The sequence below is a fragment of the Brachyhypopomus gauderio genome, chromosome 2, assembly GCF_052324685.1.
Source record: "Brachyhypopomus gauderio isolate BG-103 chromosome 2, BGAUD_0.2, whole genome shotgun sequence".
In the NCBI taxonomy this organism is placed as follows: domain Eukaryota; kingdom Metazoa; phylum Chordata; class Actinopteri; order Gymnotiformes; family Hypopomidae; genus Brachyhypopomus; species Brachyhypopomus gauderio.
This window is the reverse complement of record NC_135212.1, coordinates 45,663,449-45,677,381: the sequence shown is the minus strand read 5'-3', so window position 1 is coordinate 45,677,381 and position 13,933 is coordinate 45,663,449. Positions and strand designations below refer to the sequence as shown.

The 13,933-nt window shown below is 38.7% G+C and overlaps 1 protein-coding gene across 1 annotated transcript; it reads right to left on the bottom strand.

Moving 5' to 3' along the window:
* Positions 1-25: 25 nt before the first annotated feature.
* cbx1a (chromobox homolog 1a (HP1 beta homolog Drosophila)) lies at positions 26-12,733 on the bottom strand. Its single transcript, XM_076996921.1, has 6 exons — positions 12,556-12,733; positions 6,549-6,652; positions 4,628-4,802; positions 3,844-4,027; positions 3,467-3,561; positions 26-2,296 (listed from the first exon to the last, which is right to left on the bottom strand). Exons 2-6 carry the CDS (start codon positions 6,595-6,597, stop codon positions 2,152-2,154), a joined length of 648 nt encoding a protein of 215 aa, XP_076853036.1. The 5' UTR covers positions 6,598-6,652; positions 12,556-12,733; the 3' UTR covers positions 26-2,151.
* Between the last annotated feature and the right edge of the window lie 1,200 nt (positions 12,734-13,933).

Genomic DNA, 13,933 nt, shown 5'->3' with positions numbered 1-13,933 from the left:
ATGGAATTTAATTAAAATAACAAGCAACACTTAATAAAAAGATTTATTTAAAAAAAAGATACTTTCAAAAACGAAGACAACAGACAGGCTTCACACAGAAAGCACAGGAAAGAGAGCGATTACAATAACAGTAACATAGAACATGTACTGCAGGTAAGCACAAAAGTCTGTGAAAGCAGGCAAAATAAAGACAGAGCACCACTAAAACACAATACGTTTTGAATGGGTGATGGTCACTAAACCAAAAACCAACTTAACTCACCAACCTGGGATTTACAGGTGCATCTCAATAAATTAGATCATCAAAAAGTTAATTATTTCAGTAATTCAATACCAAAAGTGAAACCCATATATTATATAGATTCATATATATATTCGAGTGATCCATTTCAAGTGTTTATTTCTGTTAATGTTGATAATTATCAATCATCAACATTAACAGAAAAAAACACTTGAAATAGATCACTCGGTCATGAATCTATATATGGGTTTCATTTTTTGTATTGAATTACTGAAATAATTAACTTTTTGATGATACCCTAATTTATCGAGATACACCTGCATATGGTAGTCTAGCTAAGGAGGACATGACGCCAATGTCCTGTTGGATTCCGAGGCAAGACCCAGGTTTGACGAGGCTGATTCACGTTTTCCAGAACTAGATGATGTCATCACTTAACAGATAAGCCTTGAAGCAGCTATTCAGAACTTGTGTCTGTGTGTGATGGATTCCGTTCAGTTACTAAGGACAACAACCGTTTTCTTCCAGTGAAATGCAGCATTTTGATACAACACTGGTATCCTGATATGAAACCACTCACTGGATCCACCATGTCAAAAGTAAAATGCCACATGAAAAATCACTTTGTTGCCCTTTAAACAAAAATAATCACATTACCAGAGTTTTTGGGGAAAAGTAGTTTTCAAAGCTGACTTACAACCCATTTGATGTTTTTTATTTTTACTAAATTGTAGGGGAAAAAATTAGCTAAAAATGTAATGGTTAAATCCCCCCTGTGATTTGCCTTCTATGAAATGCAGCTGAAAAGAGTTCCCAGTCAGGAGTAACTCTGAAAACAGTTACATAAGGCTGAAGATCTTACACTGCACCCAAATTTCATTCATTGCCCCCAAAATGAGAATGTTTAGGATGTTCCTTACATTATTTTGAACCTAAAAATCACAGGTAAAATCACACCCGATCTGCACAAAGAAAGGAGGCAAATGCAAAGGCAACCCCAATACCTATCGAGTTTAAAATGATAAATAGAACAGTAAATAAAATACCGCTTCTCAAACAAAACCCTAAAAAGCAGCAGACCTCAGTACTGCATCTGTGATGTCATGGGGGTGTGTGTATTGTGTCAGGGCTTCACACTCTCTCATTGATGGCACCTGTATCGCGCTGTCTCGCACCACAGAATACTTCCTTCCCATTGCATTGACCATCAACCACAGCCATTTGATAGACATCCCAGAACATTCTGGAACTGCCACACAGAGATTATGTCCTTGGTTGTAAGGACTGCAACCCTTGGAAGATGATAAACACTGCACATTTACTCTAGTACCGAGTGGGAGCCCATATTTAAAAGCCCAATACAAATGAACATATATTAGACAGCACTGGGAAAAATATATTATATATTTATATATATATATATATATATATATGGACATTAAGGAATAATGGCCCTTGCATTCTTACAGTAAATGTGTACAATATCAAGGTAAAACACTGACTTTTAAACCCAGAACAAACCTGCGAGACAAGCCACTCTGAAGAAGCAAGCACTGGTCTAGAATAATCTAGCAGCTTTGCAGACTACTTTTCCCATATCCCTTAAAAAAAAAAAAAAAGATAATGAAAGGATCTTTTAAATGGAGAAGGAATTCTGTGGTTAGTATAAAGAAAAAAAACATTCACTTTGTTCCCCGAAGGATTTTCCACCTCTGCGTTCTCCAGATGACATCCAATTCTGAATTCTCGTGATTTTACACAATATCAAGTGTCCATGGATTATGGCAAGAGAGTTAAAAAGAGCAAACACGTTTCTGCTGCTCTGTTTGTGTGTTTCTCCTTCTAACTGCTAATATCACCCAGTCTTCCTCACCCATCCACTGACTGGCAACCCCACCTCCGTCTATGGGTTAGTTCTTATCGTCTTTCTTCTCCTCTTCCTCGGTGGGGTATGAGTGCCACGTGAGACGCTCCTCATAAAAGGAAATGACGACCTGTGGGCATTTCACGTTGGCTTCCTTTGCTGGCACAAGATCTGCTTCATCTGAATTCTTCCTGCAGAGCAACAGCAGACAGGGTACGTGAGGGTAAGGGCCAATTTGCCATATAGAAAATGAGTCAAATCTGTGTACTTTACAAAATCTTTTAAATTAAAAAAATTACACCCTAAAGAGTGTGTGTGTGTGTGTGTGTGTGTGTGTGTGTGTGTGTGTGTGTGTGTGTGTGTGTGTGTGTGTGTGTGTGTGTTAGGAGAGAGATCAAGACAGATCATTTTCCAAAAAAACAATTTTGCATGTAGAAGAATCCCTATCCATCATTCAATTGCTAAAGCATAAATCAGGAATTGACAGCACCAACATGTACAGTTTATTATATTAGGCCTTTCAGTATTTTAGTGCTTTCCAGTGTGCCTAGCAAACTTCAAGGACTCCACATATCCAACTAAACATGAAATAATTCTCTGTAACATGAAACTAAATCACATCCGTCTTTCACAAAAGACAGGAATCCTTCATGGATTCCAGAGCAATAGTTTTACACCACCTCTTCAAAGAATATTTCCGCCCGTCCACGCTAAGGCCTGCAGGAGGGCTTACACCACCTCAGCATGTGAGATTGCAAAGACAATTTATGCATAGGCACAGAATTGCTTTGTTGTACACATGCTACATAAATCATGGGGCCCACTGAGCAATAAGCCGACTGAGCAATGCGTATTTGAACTTTCACAATCACGCTGGGTTCGGGTTTCTGTTTTCTGGCTTGGTGTACACTACTGTACCTGGATATCACATGCCTGCAATAGCTGCTTACTGCTCAACCTTAATTTACGGTCATCATCTTTCAATTTCAGTCACCTTAAAAGCTCTTTCAGAAAAAATCGACAAACAGCAAAGCGGTGCAAGTGGGTTATTTGTTTTGGTGTGTTGTTTTTTCCAACACTATGACCATCATAACCAGCTCGACTGAAATACAGACTTAATATCTTACAATACAAGCCTTGGACCTTCAGTAGTGCTTAGGTGTTTCATAACTGGAACTGAACAAACTGTGGCCTCACTGAAGGTCTTCAGGAACTGGCCAAGATACAGTCTGCCCCCGCGCCTCAGGTCTGGCACAAAGACTTGGATGTAGGGAGTGTTTAAAACAACCCGACCAGCCATGTGTATTTGGAGGTGCAGTCTGGACTAAACAAGCGTACAAAAACGAATTCGTTACACTCACCACTTCATGAGAAACATTAGTTCTCCACTTGAATCTGTGGCTCCAATGATGCGCTCAGGGTCCAATCCCCGGGCGAAACCCCTGGGCTTCTCCTGCTGCAGGAAATTCGAGGGGAAGAACATCTTCAACCTTCAGGTTGCAGTTCAAATGCTGGCTGCCATCTTGAGCCTCAGTGTAGGCACTATAACCTTTAGCTGAAGCATCTCTGTTCTTAAGCCAAGATCACCGTTATGAACAAGTGTTGATGGTTCTTATCTGATTCTCATCTGATACAGCTGCAGTTGATGAGGCCGTTTTCACAAATCACTATCAGACCAACTAAAGCTTTACTCATTTTATCTTTTCAACCCCGAGTCTGAGCCCAGGGCACGTCTCACCTCATCTTTCCTCTTCTTAGGCCGACTGTCTTCACTACCCGCTTCGTTGTCAGACTCGCCGGCTTTCCTCTTGCCAGCCGTCTCCTTTTTCTCCCCCTCGCTGGCCTTCTTTTGAGACTGCAGGTACTCCGCTATCAGGTCTGGACAGTCAAGGTTGTCTTCAGGTTCCCATGTGTTGTCTTCGCTGATAAGGACATTGAAATGGTCATAAATCTGTTGTTCTAGAGGGAGCCGTTAAAATGCATTGCAGGAATAACTGTCTTTAAATAAAAACTATGTGGGTCATTGCAGGGGTCGTGAATACCAGGAGGGGTTCCAGACATCCAAGATCATGTTTGGGAGCTCAGTGTATTATACTTGTTTTTCTACTGATCAAAATGGTCTGAGAAATACCATTGTACACTGATTACATTGATTTTTCAATACAAGCAGGATTCACAAGCTGTAAAATCACTAATACCAAAGTCAGTCAAGACTTTATACCTGCCTGATCCCAGTGGACATGTACATTTGTACCATGTCACACTACACAAGATGTTCCAGCAGAATTATTGGCCAAAAAATTATTGCGAAAAAGAAAAACCCTTAAACGTTTAGTCATCTCGCAGCTGAGCTTGTAAAGTACTTTTCAGACCATGCTGCCAGCTTTTTTTTTTTAACCAAAGGTTTTCTGAGATATTATGGTATGTGAAGGATTAGTTAGAGGAACATTCGGATCCTGGTCACAGGAAAGCAGCAACACCTGCAAAACACCGTTTTATTTGCATGCGTGCAGCACACTCACTTTGAAAAACCCTTCCATTTGAGTAGGTACTCCACCCGGCCCTTGACCACACGGCGATCCAGAACTTTCTCGACCACATATTCTTCTTCCTCTTCTTCCACTACTTCCTCCACCTTCTTCTTTGTCTGTTTCTTTCCACCGGTGGTCGCCAGCTTGACGTCTGCCTGCGGGGGCGCTAGAGGGAATAACGATTTTGAAATGGTCAACAAGTTTATTCTGAAGTGTTTCAACAAATGGTTAGACTGGCAGTGTAGGAAGAAAAGATCAAACATGTGCTGATGAAACATCTCTGATGGCTTACAAGTGAAAAGCTTTAATTTGATCATTACACAGTTCATTAAACAGAATTTGATTTCAGGTGTGCAGAATTTAAGTCAACCAATCTTCAGGAACCAACAGATACCCTTCACATCCCACTCATTTGCAATATTAAAGCAAAAATTCAGGGTTAATCTGCAAATCCACCTCATCTATCCAGACTCAATTTAGAGCAATCCAGACAGGCAGATCAGACTACATGGTTGCAAAAAAGGGATGATATATGCTCTAATCCACATACATCTAAACGTCTGTTCACCAGATCATCTTGACTTCTTCCAGAACTGGCAGATACAATACTGAAAACATATGTAATCAGCACTCCGAAAAAACACAAATTTATTTAGGCCCAGTAAAAGGAGTAATAACAGTACAATTTCAATGCCTGTTATTAGATACTTCACATTGGCAAACACCAGACTTTTCTAATCCTTTTCTCTACATGTTGGATCATGTAATCATTGAGAACATGCCACGCCTTCAAAACAGGACATACAGCATTACTGAGCAGTAAATCGTATATCAAAATGTCTAGTAGTAAAGGATAAGAATATCACATCTATTTTTGCTCGAAGGACGATCCATGGTGTGGCAACACCCCCACCCCTCACACCCAATGTTCCTTTCCAAGATGATAAGCATTTACCATCACTTGTAAAAGTCCCCTTGTGGATTTATTCCAGAAACAAAGGGAAATAGCCCCCCACCCATTCCCAAACCGCAAATTCAGCAAAAACTAAATTCTAACCATATTTTCACAAAGGAAAAACTATGTAGACTGCATGATGCTTTTCCTCTTTACATCTGAAAGGAGTTAAGATAATCATGCCACTACAATAGTTAAATGATCAAACAAAACATTAAGTTACTGTATTAGTTTCGATTTTCTGTAACACACACACGCGCCCCATAAATTCTATATTTAAGCATGAATTTGGAATGGTCATCTAACAGTGATGAACACTGCAAAATCACAGGAACGTCTCTCTTCTGCATCCTTAGCCTAAATTTGTTATAGCCTGGAGCATGAACTAAAAACAGGCAATACGGCCCATTCATCACCACCAATCAGTGACTAACTTCTTTAGGCCCAAAAATAGCCTGCTGGAGTCCCACCTCACGATGGCGACATGGAGGAGATGAGACACAGATGAGAGGGGATTGGGGGAAAGACGAACAGCCAACAGAAGCCACGGAGACAACATGGCTATGTGGACTATGGCCACACTTTAAATGTACAACCAGGAATAAAAATGGGACGAGGGGGAGCATTCAGGCCTTGGTCCTTCCAAACTAAGCAACACACGTATGAAAGCTATTGCTGCAAGAGGCAACCAGAACAACAATACCAGTTTAACAGATGTGCCACAAACATTTATGTCCCATCTATAAACCACTTTAATAGAGACACAGACGCTAACATTTTAGACACAGCCAGAACTGTGGCTGCTCCTCTGTCGGACTAAAAACTGTTAGCACTTATCAATACAGACGCAGTACCAGCGACTGCCACTTTAAAGTCAAATCTCCACCCACCCCACAAAACACATGGCAAACAAAGACAGTGAATTGAAGGTTAGCATAGTAGAAAGAGGCGAGACACCTGCGGGAACACTGGGAGCATCACTAGTGGTGTCTGTGGGCCGGCTCATATTCGTCAGGGCAGAGTCTGCGGAACCTTCCGGTTCCTTGTCAACGTCAAAAGAGCTGAACAGAGCAAAAGTGTGGATTGGGGGTGGGGAGGGGGTCAGGGTTGATGAATCAAGTGATATCAGGGAAAGAATAACAATGCAGGATAAAAATGTCATTTGAAAGAGCAAAAAGCTTCACCTTTACTACAAGTATGAATTGTATGTATTGAATGAAATGCTAACACCAGCACAGCTACTACAGTACAACCCACTGAACTAATGGGATTTAGCTGTTAACCATTAAACATTTTAAGCAAAATGTCAGTAAAATGGCTCAATTGGAATGATGCACAGAAACTGTATTATTACACTCAAATGTGAACTGTGTAACACTGAATTAAAAACACAGAAGAAGGGATTCTTGTAGCCTACAACAGGAAAAAGTTTTCAAATGACATTACAAGAAAAGTATGACACGACCAATCACGGAGAAGGCAGTTCACATTCTTATTAAAGTCTAACTTAACAAGCACATCAATAAAAAAAGGAAAATAGATTTACAGATCATTCTGCTTCATCAAAAATACCATAAATGAGTTTCTACAGGGTGAGTCAACAGTCAAAGGACACTGATGTCACTTTCTTTTCTGAAATTGAACAGAGTACCCCAGCAAGTAATGGGTGAGGAGGTGGCCTATCTTTTAGGCTATGCTTGGAACATGTCTGCCATTTTGAAAATGGCCATATTGGATCAAGGGCAAGTTTTTACTAATGTGAAGGTGGTCATGTGCACATCAAAGAAGACCAGAATTGTCATGGGGAAACAGTCACAGTTTCACTAAATTTGGGATGCAAAAGTGCTGTGTGAAACTGGTGGTTTTTCTGGGTGTCAGTTGTTGATGTCTGTGGCTATATGGCAGCTGTTTCCCCAGACATCAATCACCTCAACCCTCCCTTCACTGGTCAATTCCATATTCAGCTACCTGTGACAACAAACGTTTTGAACATTGTGTTGATACCTTTTGATCCACAAGAGATATTGAAGCAATCAATTTCTTCCAAGAAGGCAGACACATTCCAAACATAGCCTAAAAGATAGGCCCTCTCTCACCCATTACTTGCTGTGGTATTCAGATATGTCCCTTTCATTTCTGAAATAAAAGTGTCCTGTGACTTGACTCCCTCCTATCATATGTGATGTAATGCTTGAAAAGTTTTTGAGCAAAGGGTCCATGGCCTTTCAAAACGTCATATGGTGTGACCAATTTATTTTAAAATATTTCCTCAACATGGTTAACTTTTTTTTTTTTGCATGAACCCAATAATAATTAGCTTAGAAAAAAAGTATTGGCATTACTTTGAGTGTAAACAGTAGTCAGTAAATAAATTCCCTACAAAAATACATTTAAACCAAACACTTCATAGAATTGTCATGAATAAAAATGTTGTAAACTTTTAAAAATTAGTCTCAAACAACTATAAACATAAGTGCAGCGCATATCCATGGCTTTGCATAGAACATTTAAACTAAATAATTTATAAATTTAAATTAACAAACAATTGATAACCATACAATTATTTAATTGTTATATCATCATAATAGTGTTTAAGCCATGCCTCATAACATCACAACTTGATGGTGCTTATGGGTATTGGGAATGTACGTGTGAAACTGGGGCATGTGGTGTTATCTCCAGATGTTTCTGAACTTTGCCCAGTCTTGGCTACTGAACTTCGAGTAGCGTGACGTTGCTGGCCCATTACGCACAGATTCTATTGATTCTACGAAAACTTCACTTGCACTCAAAGTTTACCAATTCACCTGTGTGAAGGTGGCATGCACGTAAAGCTGCAACACACGTTAACTACGTACGGGAACTGCTAGAATACAGTGCCAAAAGAACAAATGAATTTCACCAATAAAATCTACCGGAAAATGATGGAACCCGTGCAAATTAAAAGTTAGCATGGGCCCTGCTGAATCAATGTAATTTTAAATGAACTTGTGCTGGCAAAAATAATGACACGTTGACAGCAAAAAAATCCCCAAAATAATACACATATATGCATATACACATACATACAGTACATACACAGAACAGAGAAGCTAAGCCATATAATGAGATCAAAACAATATGTTTCTAGTGATGTGGTGCGAGATGATTCTAGCATTGAGTTTTTTAATCTACTCAATGAAGAATAAGATTATTTAAATTCATTCATAAAGTAGAGGAAGGAGGCCTATTACACCTCCACTTACTGCAGTGAATGTGGTATTTTTTTTTTTTAGTTCGACTACATTTATGGCATCAGAGAAATCCAAACGCAAGTTTTCCGCATAAAATAAAGTGGTATCATCAAAAAAATGAATGTTAAGTTTGAAATTAATCCAGTTTCTAATGTCCATGCAAAAACTTTTTGTATACCGACATGAAAAAACTAATGTTCCAGGGATTCATCTTCTGACTTACAAAAGGCACATGAATCAACATCAAATGTAAATATTCTAAGAAACATGGCTACAGGATCTTATTTATTATTTTGAAATGAGTCTCCTTCACTTTAGGAGATATGGGCCATTTGACAAATTTGGAATGAGCAAATGCTATTGTGGTTTTATAATTTGTATTAGGATGTTTCTTGAAAGAATCTATTATATTAATAGTAAATCTTTTGCGTCATACAATCATTGATAATCGTTATTACACTTGATGTCAACTAAGTTAGTCATTTACTTTTAACGTGGGCATCGAAACAGTCACTTCTGAATATAAAATGACATTTTTAATTGAATCAATGCTAAATGAATCACTTTGCAGACCTTCTGAAAATCATATATTAGACCATATTTTTCAAGAAAGGAAAATACAAAATGTGGTTTATCTTTAAAACGTGCCCCTGACAACCACCAATTTGTCTGGAATCATCTCATATTTCATGTTCGCTTTGCCTACGCACTGATGATCAGAATCAGAAATACTTTATTAATCCCCTGGGGGAAATTGCAATAAGTAACTTATTGCATTATGAGTAATATAAGTAACATGAGTAACTGACTAAGTTCAGTGGAGTCTGCAGATCACTAAAGCACTTTATGTACATAAATCAATTGCCTACAAAACCACAAAAACTACCAATCTACATATATCATGGAAAACAATTAGCAATGGTTGCACCACATATTTTCAGTGGTGTTCAGTCCATTTACAGGCACAGAATTGGCCACCTAAACAAAATAAGCTAGCTTCCCACAAAACGCAATTATGAAATTTATAATCAAAAGTTGTTTGTAGAAATAACTTGATTTCCATTATATTTTTGCACTCACACCACATGATTTCCAAATGTGGCAACTACATACCAGCTGATAAAAAGGGTATAAAATAATAATAATAAAAATTACAAACCTGCTTGTTGGTTTCAACGTTTCTGGACAAATAGGTATATGACTCAACTTTCAGTCTTTGAATTGTATTCACCATAAAAGTCCCAAATTGGTCATAGTGGTCAAATGAATACTTCATAAAATGGACATTATCTGACAGTTTGTTTGTATATCGTATATGGTTGAAATTAATATAAGAAATGTGTTGTTTATGTTCAAAACACTTTGAAAATTATGCCGAACAGGGCAGAAAATAAAAACATGAATTCAAGAATTTCAATTAATTTCGATATATATATGAGAGACAAACATTTTAACTGAAGAACTGTGCACTCAAACAGAAAATTTAAGCATCACGCAATTGACCCTAAAACAGTGATTACCATCAGCTCTAATGCTACCAGTGTCCAATGCAGGAATAAAGGTTGTCAAGTGTGAATTCCCTGTAAATGCACTAAGACCAGAACCATTATGAACAAAGACGATGATGGGGACAAACATGATATGAATTCGCAGACTAACTGCAAGCATCTGTAAATTTCCCCTACATTCAAGATCACAGCAGCTGAGCATGGTGGAATTTCAGTGACAAAATCAGAGCAGCAGCTGAGAACAGAAATGAACCAAATGTAAAAATGATTCATGCATAACTGCACTGCACAATTTATCACACATCTAATTGGTTAACTGCTGCAGTCAGTTAACCAAGATGAAACATATAACGCATTTCATTCAGCCACAATGAATTTTACTGTTTTGCTTACAGTGACAGAATGAGTGTTGTCAAAATACAGGTGTTCACACAGCATGGCAAATTACAAGATACTTTAACAGGATGTGTAGTGACCCATTTGTAAATGCATAATCACTCTTAATAGCAATTATCACAATACCGATCACAACATCCAGACATTTTGTCTGGAATGGCTAAATTGTCCATTAAAATGGCAGCAAACGCCATCTTTTTCTAATTCCACATGACCAAGCCCTTCCCAATTCTGACCTTTTTTTAGGTTCCAGCAACATAAACTCCCTTTAAACACATTTGTGTTACTTGAGCTTGGCCTGTGAATTTTAGAAAGATTTAGAAAACTCCTTTCTTTAGTGACCTAGAAGATTTAATGCCTGGCTCTAACCTTAGACTGAATGTGCATCTGTTTCAAAGAAGACAAAAAAAACTGTTCAGGGCAGTGATCTTTAGTCCAAGTCAGTGATATAGTGAGCTGTAAGTAACATGTTCCATTCTCATCATTAACCTCTGAAAATCAAAACAACCTTCTACTAGAGCAAATTCAGACTGGAGTCTCAGTCTGACTACTGGCTCACCTCCCACACGCACACATCACTGCACAAAAATGCTGGCAGGAACTTCTAAAACAAGAACAGCTATGCATTTTATCCTTTTACTACAGGACTGCCCTGTTCGTCGACAGAACGCAAATGAACAGCTGAAAGGTCACAAATAATTTGAGACAAGGTTTTCTGAAAATTGAGCTCATGTGCATTATTTCAGGGCCAAGACCTGCTCATACTTCAGTAATGTGTCACTTACTTAAACACGAATCTGTATGTTTAAGGCAAAAACATCAAATCAGCACCTCAGCTCATTCACCAAGTCTAACATGTACTACTGCATATGGAAAAAAACAATTCACATTATTCTTGGTTTTCAGTCGTTTATAATCAGTCACACCAAAAAAATACATTTAGAAATAAGAAAAATGTATATGAAAAAACCACATTATACCGTTTTTTTCTGAACTCAACCCGAGATGGCTTTAACTTTTCGTGATAAGTACCCACACATAACAGAAAGGCAGAAGTGTTGTGTCTCTAAGCTGTGTCGAGTCCCCCTGATTTCCAAGCACCAAAGTCATTTCGCTTCCGGGGCGAGTGGCCGCGAACACGTTAGCAGCCAGAACATTCGACTCGGTACATGGATCCGTATCTTACACTGTCTAAGCGAATCCACATTCAACTGCAGTCTTTTATGCATCGTTTATACATGCTAAATTCAGAACTCTGTTAACAAACGCAACGGAAAGCGCATGTTTTCTCTCGCAAGCGGAGCGGGGCTGAACCAGTCTAGCGAGCTGCGTGAACATCTCTCGCCCTGCAACACTGTCGACGGTCAACATTTCAATGACTACACAGAACGTGCAAAAAATGAAGCAGTAATGGCCAACCCTCAGATAAATCAGCTGCATTACAATAAGCTACTAAATTGGTATAAGGTATGCACCGTTTGGAAACCCCCCGTTAGCCACAAACCCAGAACGTCCTAGCTAAGGGCCAGCAGGCTACACGCACCACAAATGGCTGGCAAACGATACACGCCTGGTTCTCCATGTTGACCTGGATCACAGCTGAAAATGAACTACAGACACAAATCTCTAAAACATCCAATAAAAATATGTTCAGGTTCAGGAGAGTTTGTACATGACTTATAAATATTAATTTGCCTTATGAAAAGAATGTAACTAGTGTCATCAGTTTATTGCCATGCGTTGCATTCTTTGAATATGGTATTGCAAGCGCAGCACACTCTTAAGTAAACATTAGTTTAAAAATAATAAGCATAGAACGCTACTTACCTGTAGGTTAATAAAACAACGTTGCAACACCCAACTGAGTGTTAAACTAAGAAGATATTTTAAAAGTGCAGCAACGATTTTGCAGTGTTTTGTAGAGATAAACCGGGTGGACGGTCAGACAAAAGGTGCACGCAGCCTTTGCAACCCGCCAATTCTGACGAGCGTGCTTCAGTTGGAGAATGCAGAATCCTGGGAGATGTAGTTTTTTTACTACGCTACAAATCAATCGTCTCGGTCCTTTTCCCTCCTGGAAAGGTTTATGAACGCTTTAGAAATTCCTGGATTTCTGCGTGAACATACCTCAAATGCGATCTAATTGTTAGCAAACACGCACGTTTCACATTGCCATTTCTTTTTTAAACATTTTTTACAGTCAATGTCATTGAAAAAGTACGAATTCTTTAGCCTATTCATGTGTTAACAGCTGGCAATACCAATAACTATAACATTAAGAAAATGTTTTATTAATTTACACAGCAATACGCAGATATGTCGGCACATTTTCAGTTTATGTGTAGTTTTGGATGTCTTCATTGAAGAGTTTCCTTCAGCCACAGAAATTCAATAATAATGAGTATGAGACTTAGTGGCCGCAAACCATCATGCAGCCCCACACCTTCCATGATTGACAGCTCAGATGTTTAGATGTTTTGTATTTTATATCTTAGTGTTTTATATGGAAATAGTCTCCAAATCTATTCTGCTCTAGCAGTGTGATGGAGTACCTAGTTTGTCTTTAGCAAACTTGAATAAACTGCTCTCGATCACCAGTCTTGTTCAGTGTTTTATGGTAGACTCATGTGGATGTCTGCAGATACATATCTGCTGGAGGATTCTGCACCACGCCTGTAAACTGAATGAGGACCACTTCTAGGCACAGTGACCATCACACTGAATATCATACAGTTGCAGGCTACAGTGGGTTGCAAAAGTATTCATACCCCTTGAACTTTTCCATATTTTGTCACATTACAACCACAAACATAAATATATTTCACTGGAATTTAATGTGAAAGACCAACACAAAGTGGTATACAATTGTGAAGTGGAAGGAAAATTATACATGAATCAAAACATTTTTTACAAATAAAAAACTAATAAGTGCGACGTGCAAAAGTATTCAGCCCCGTTTTCCCTGAGTGCAACCAATTGCATTCAGAAGTTGCCTGATGACTGCTAATGACTCAAAAGGGTCCACCTGTGTGTAATCTAATCTCAGTACAAATACAGCTGCTCCGTGACGGCCTCAGATGTTGGTTAAGAGAATATTGGGGAGCAAACAGCATCATGAAGTCCAAAGAACACACCAGACAGGTTAGGAATATGATTTTGGTGAAGTTTAAAGAAGGCTTAGGTTATAAAAAGATTTCCCAAGCTT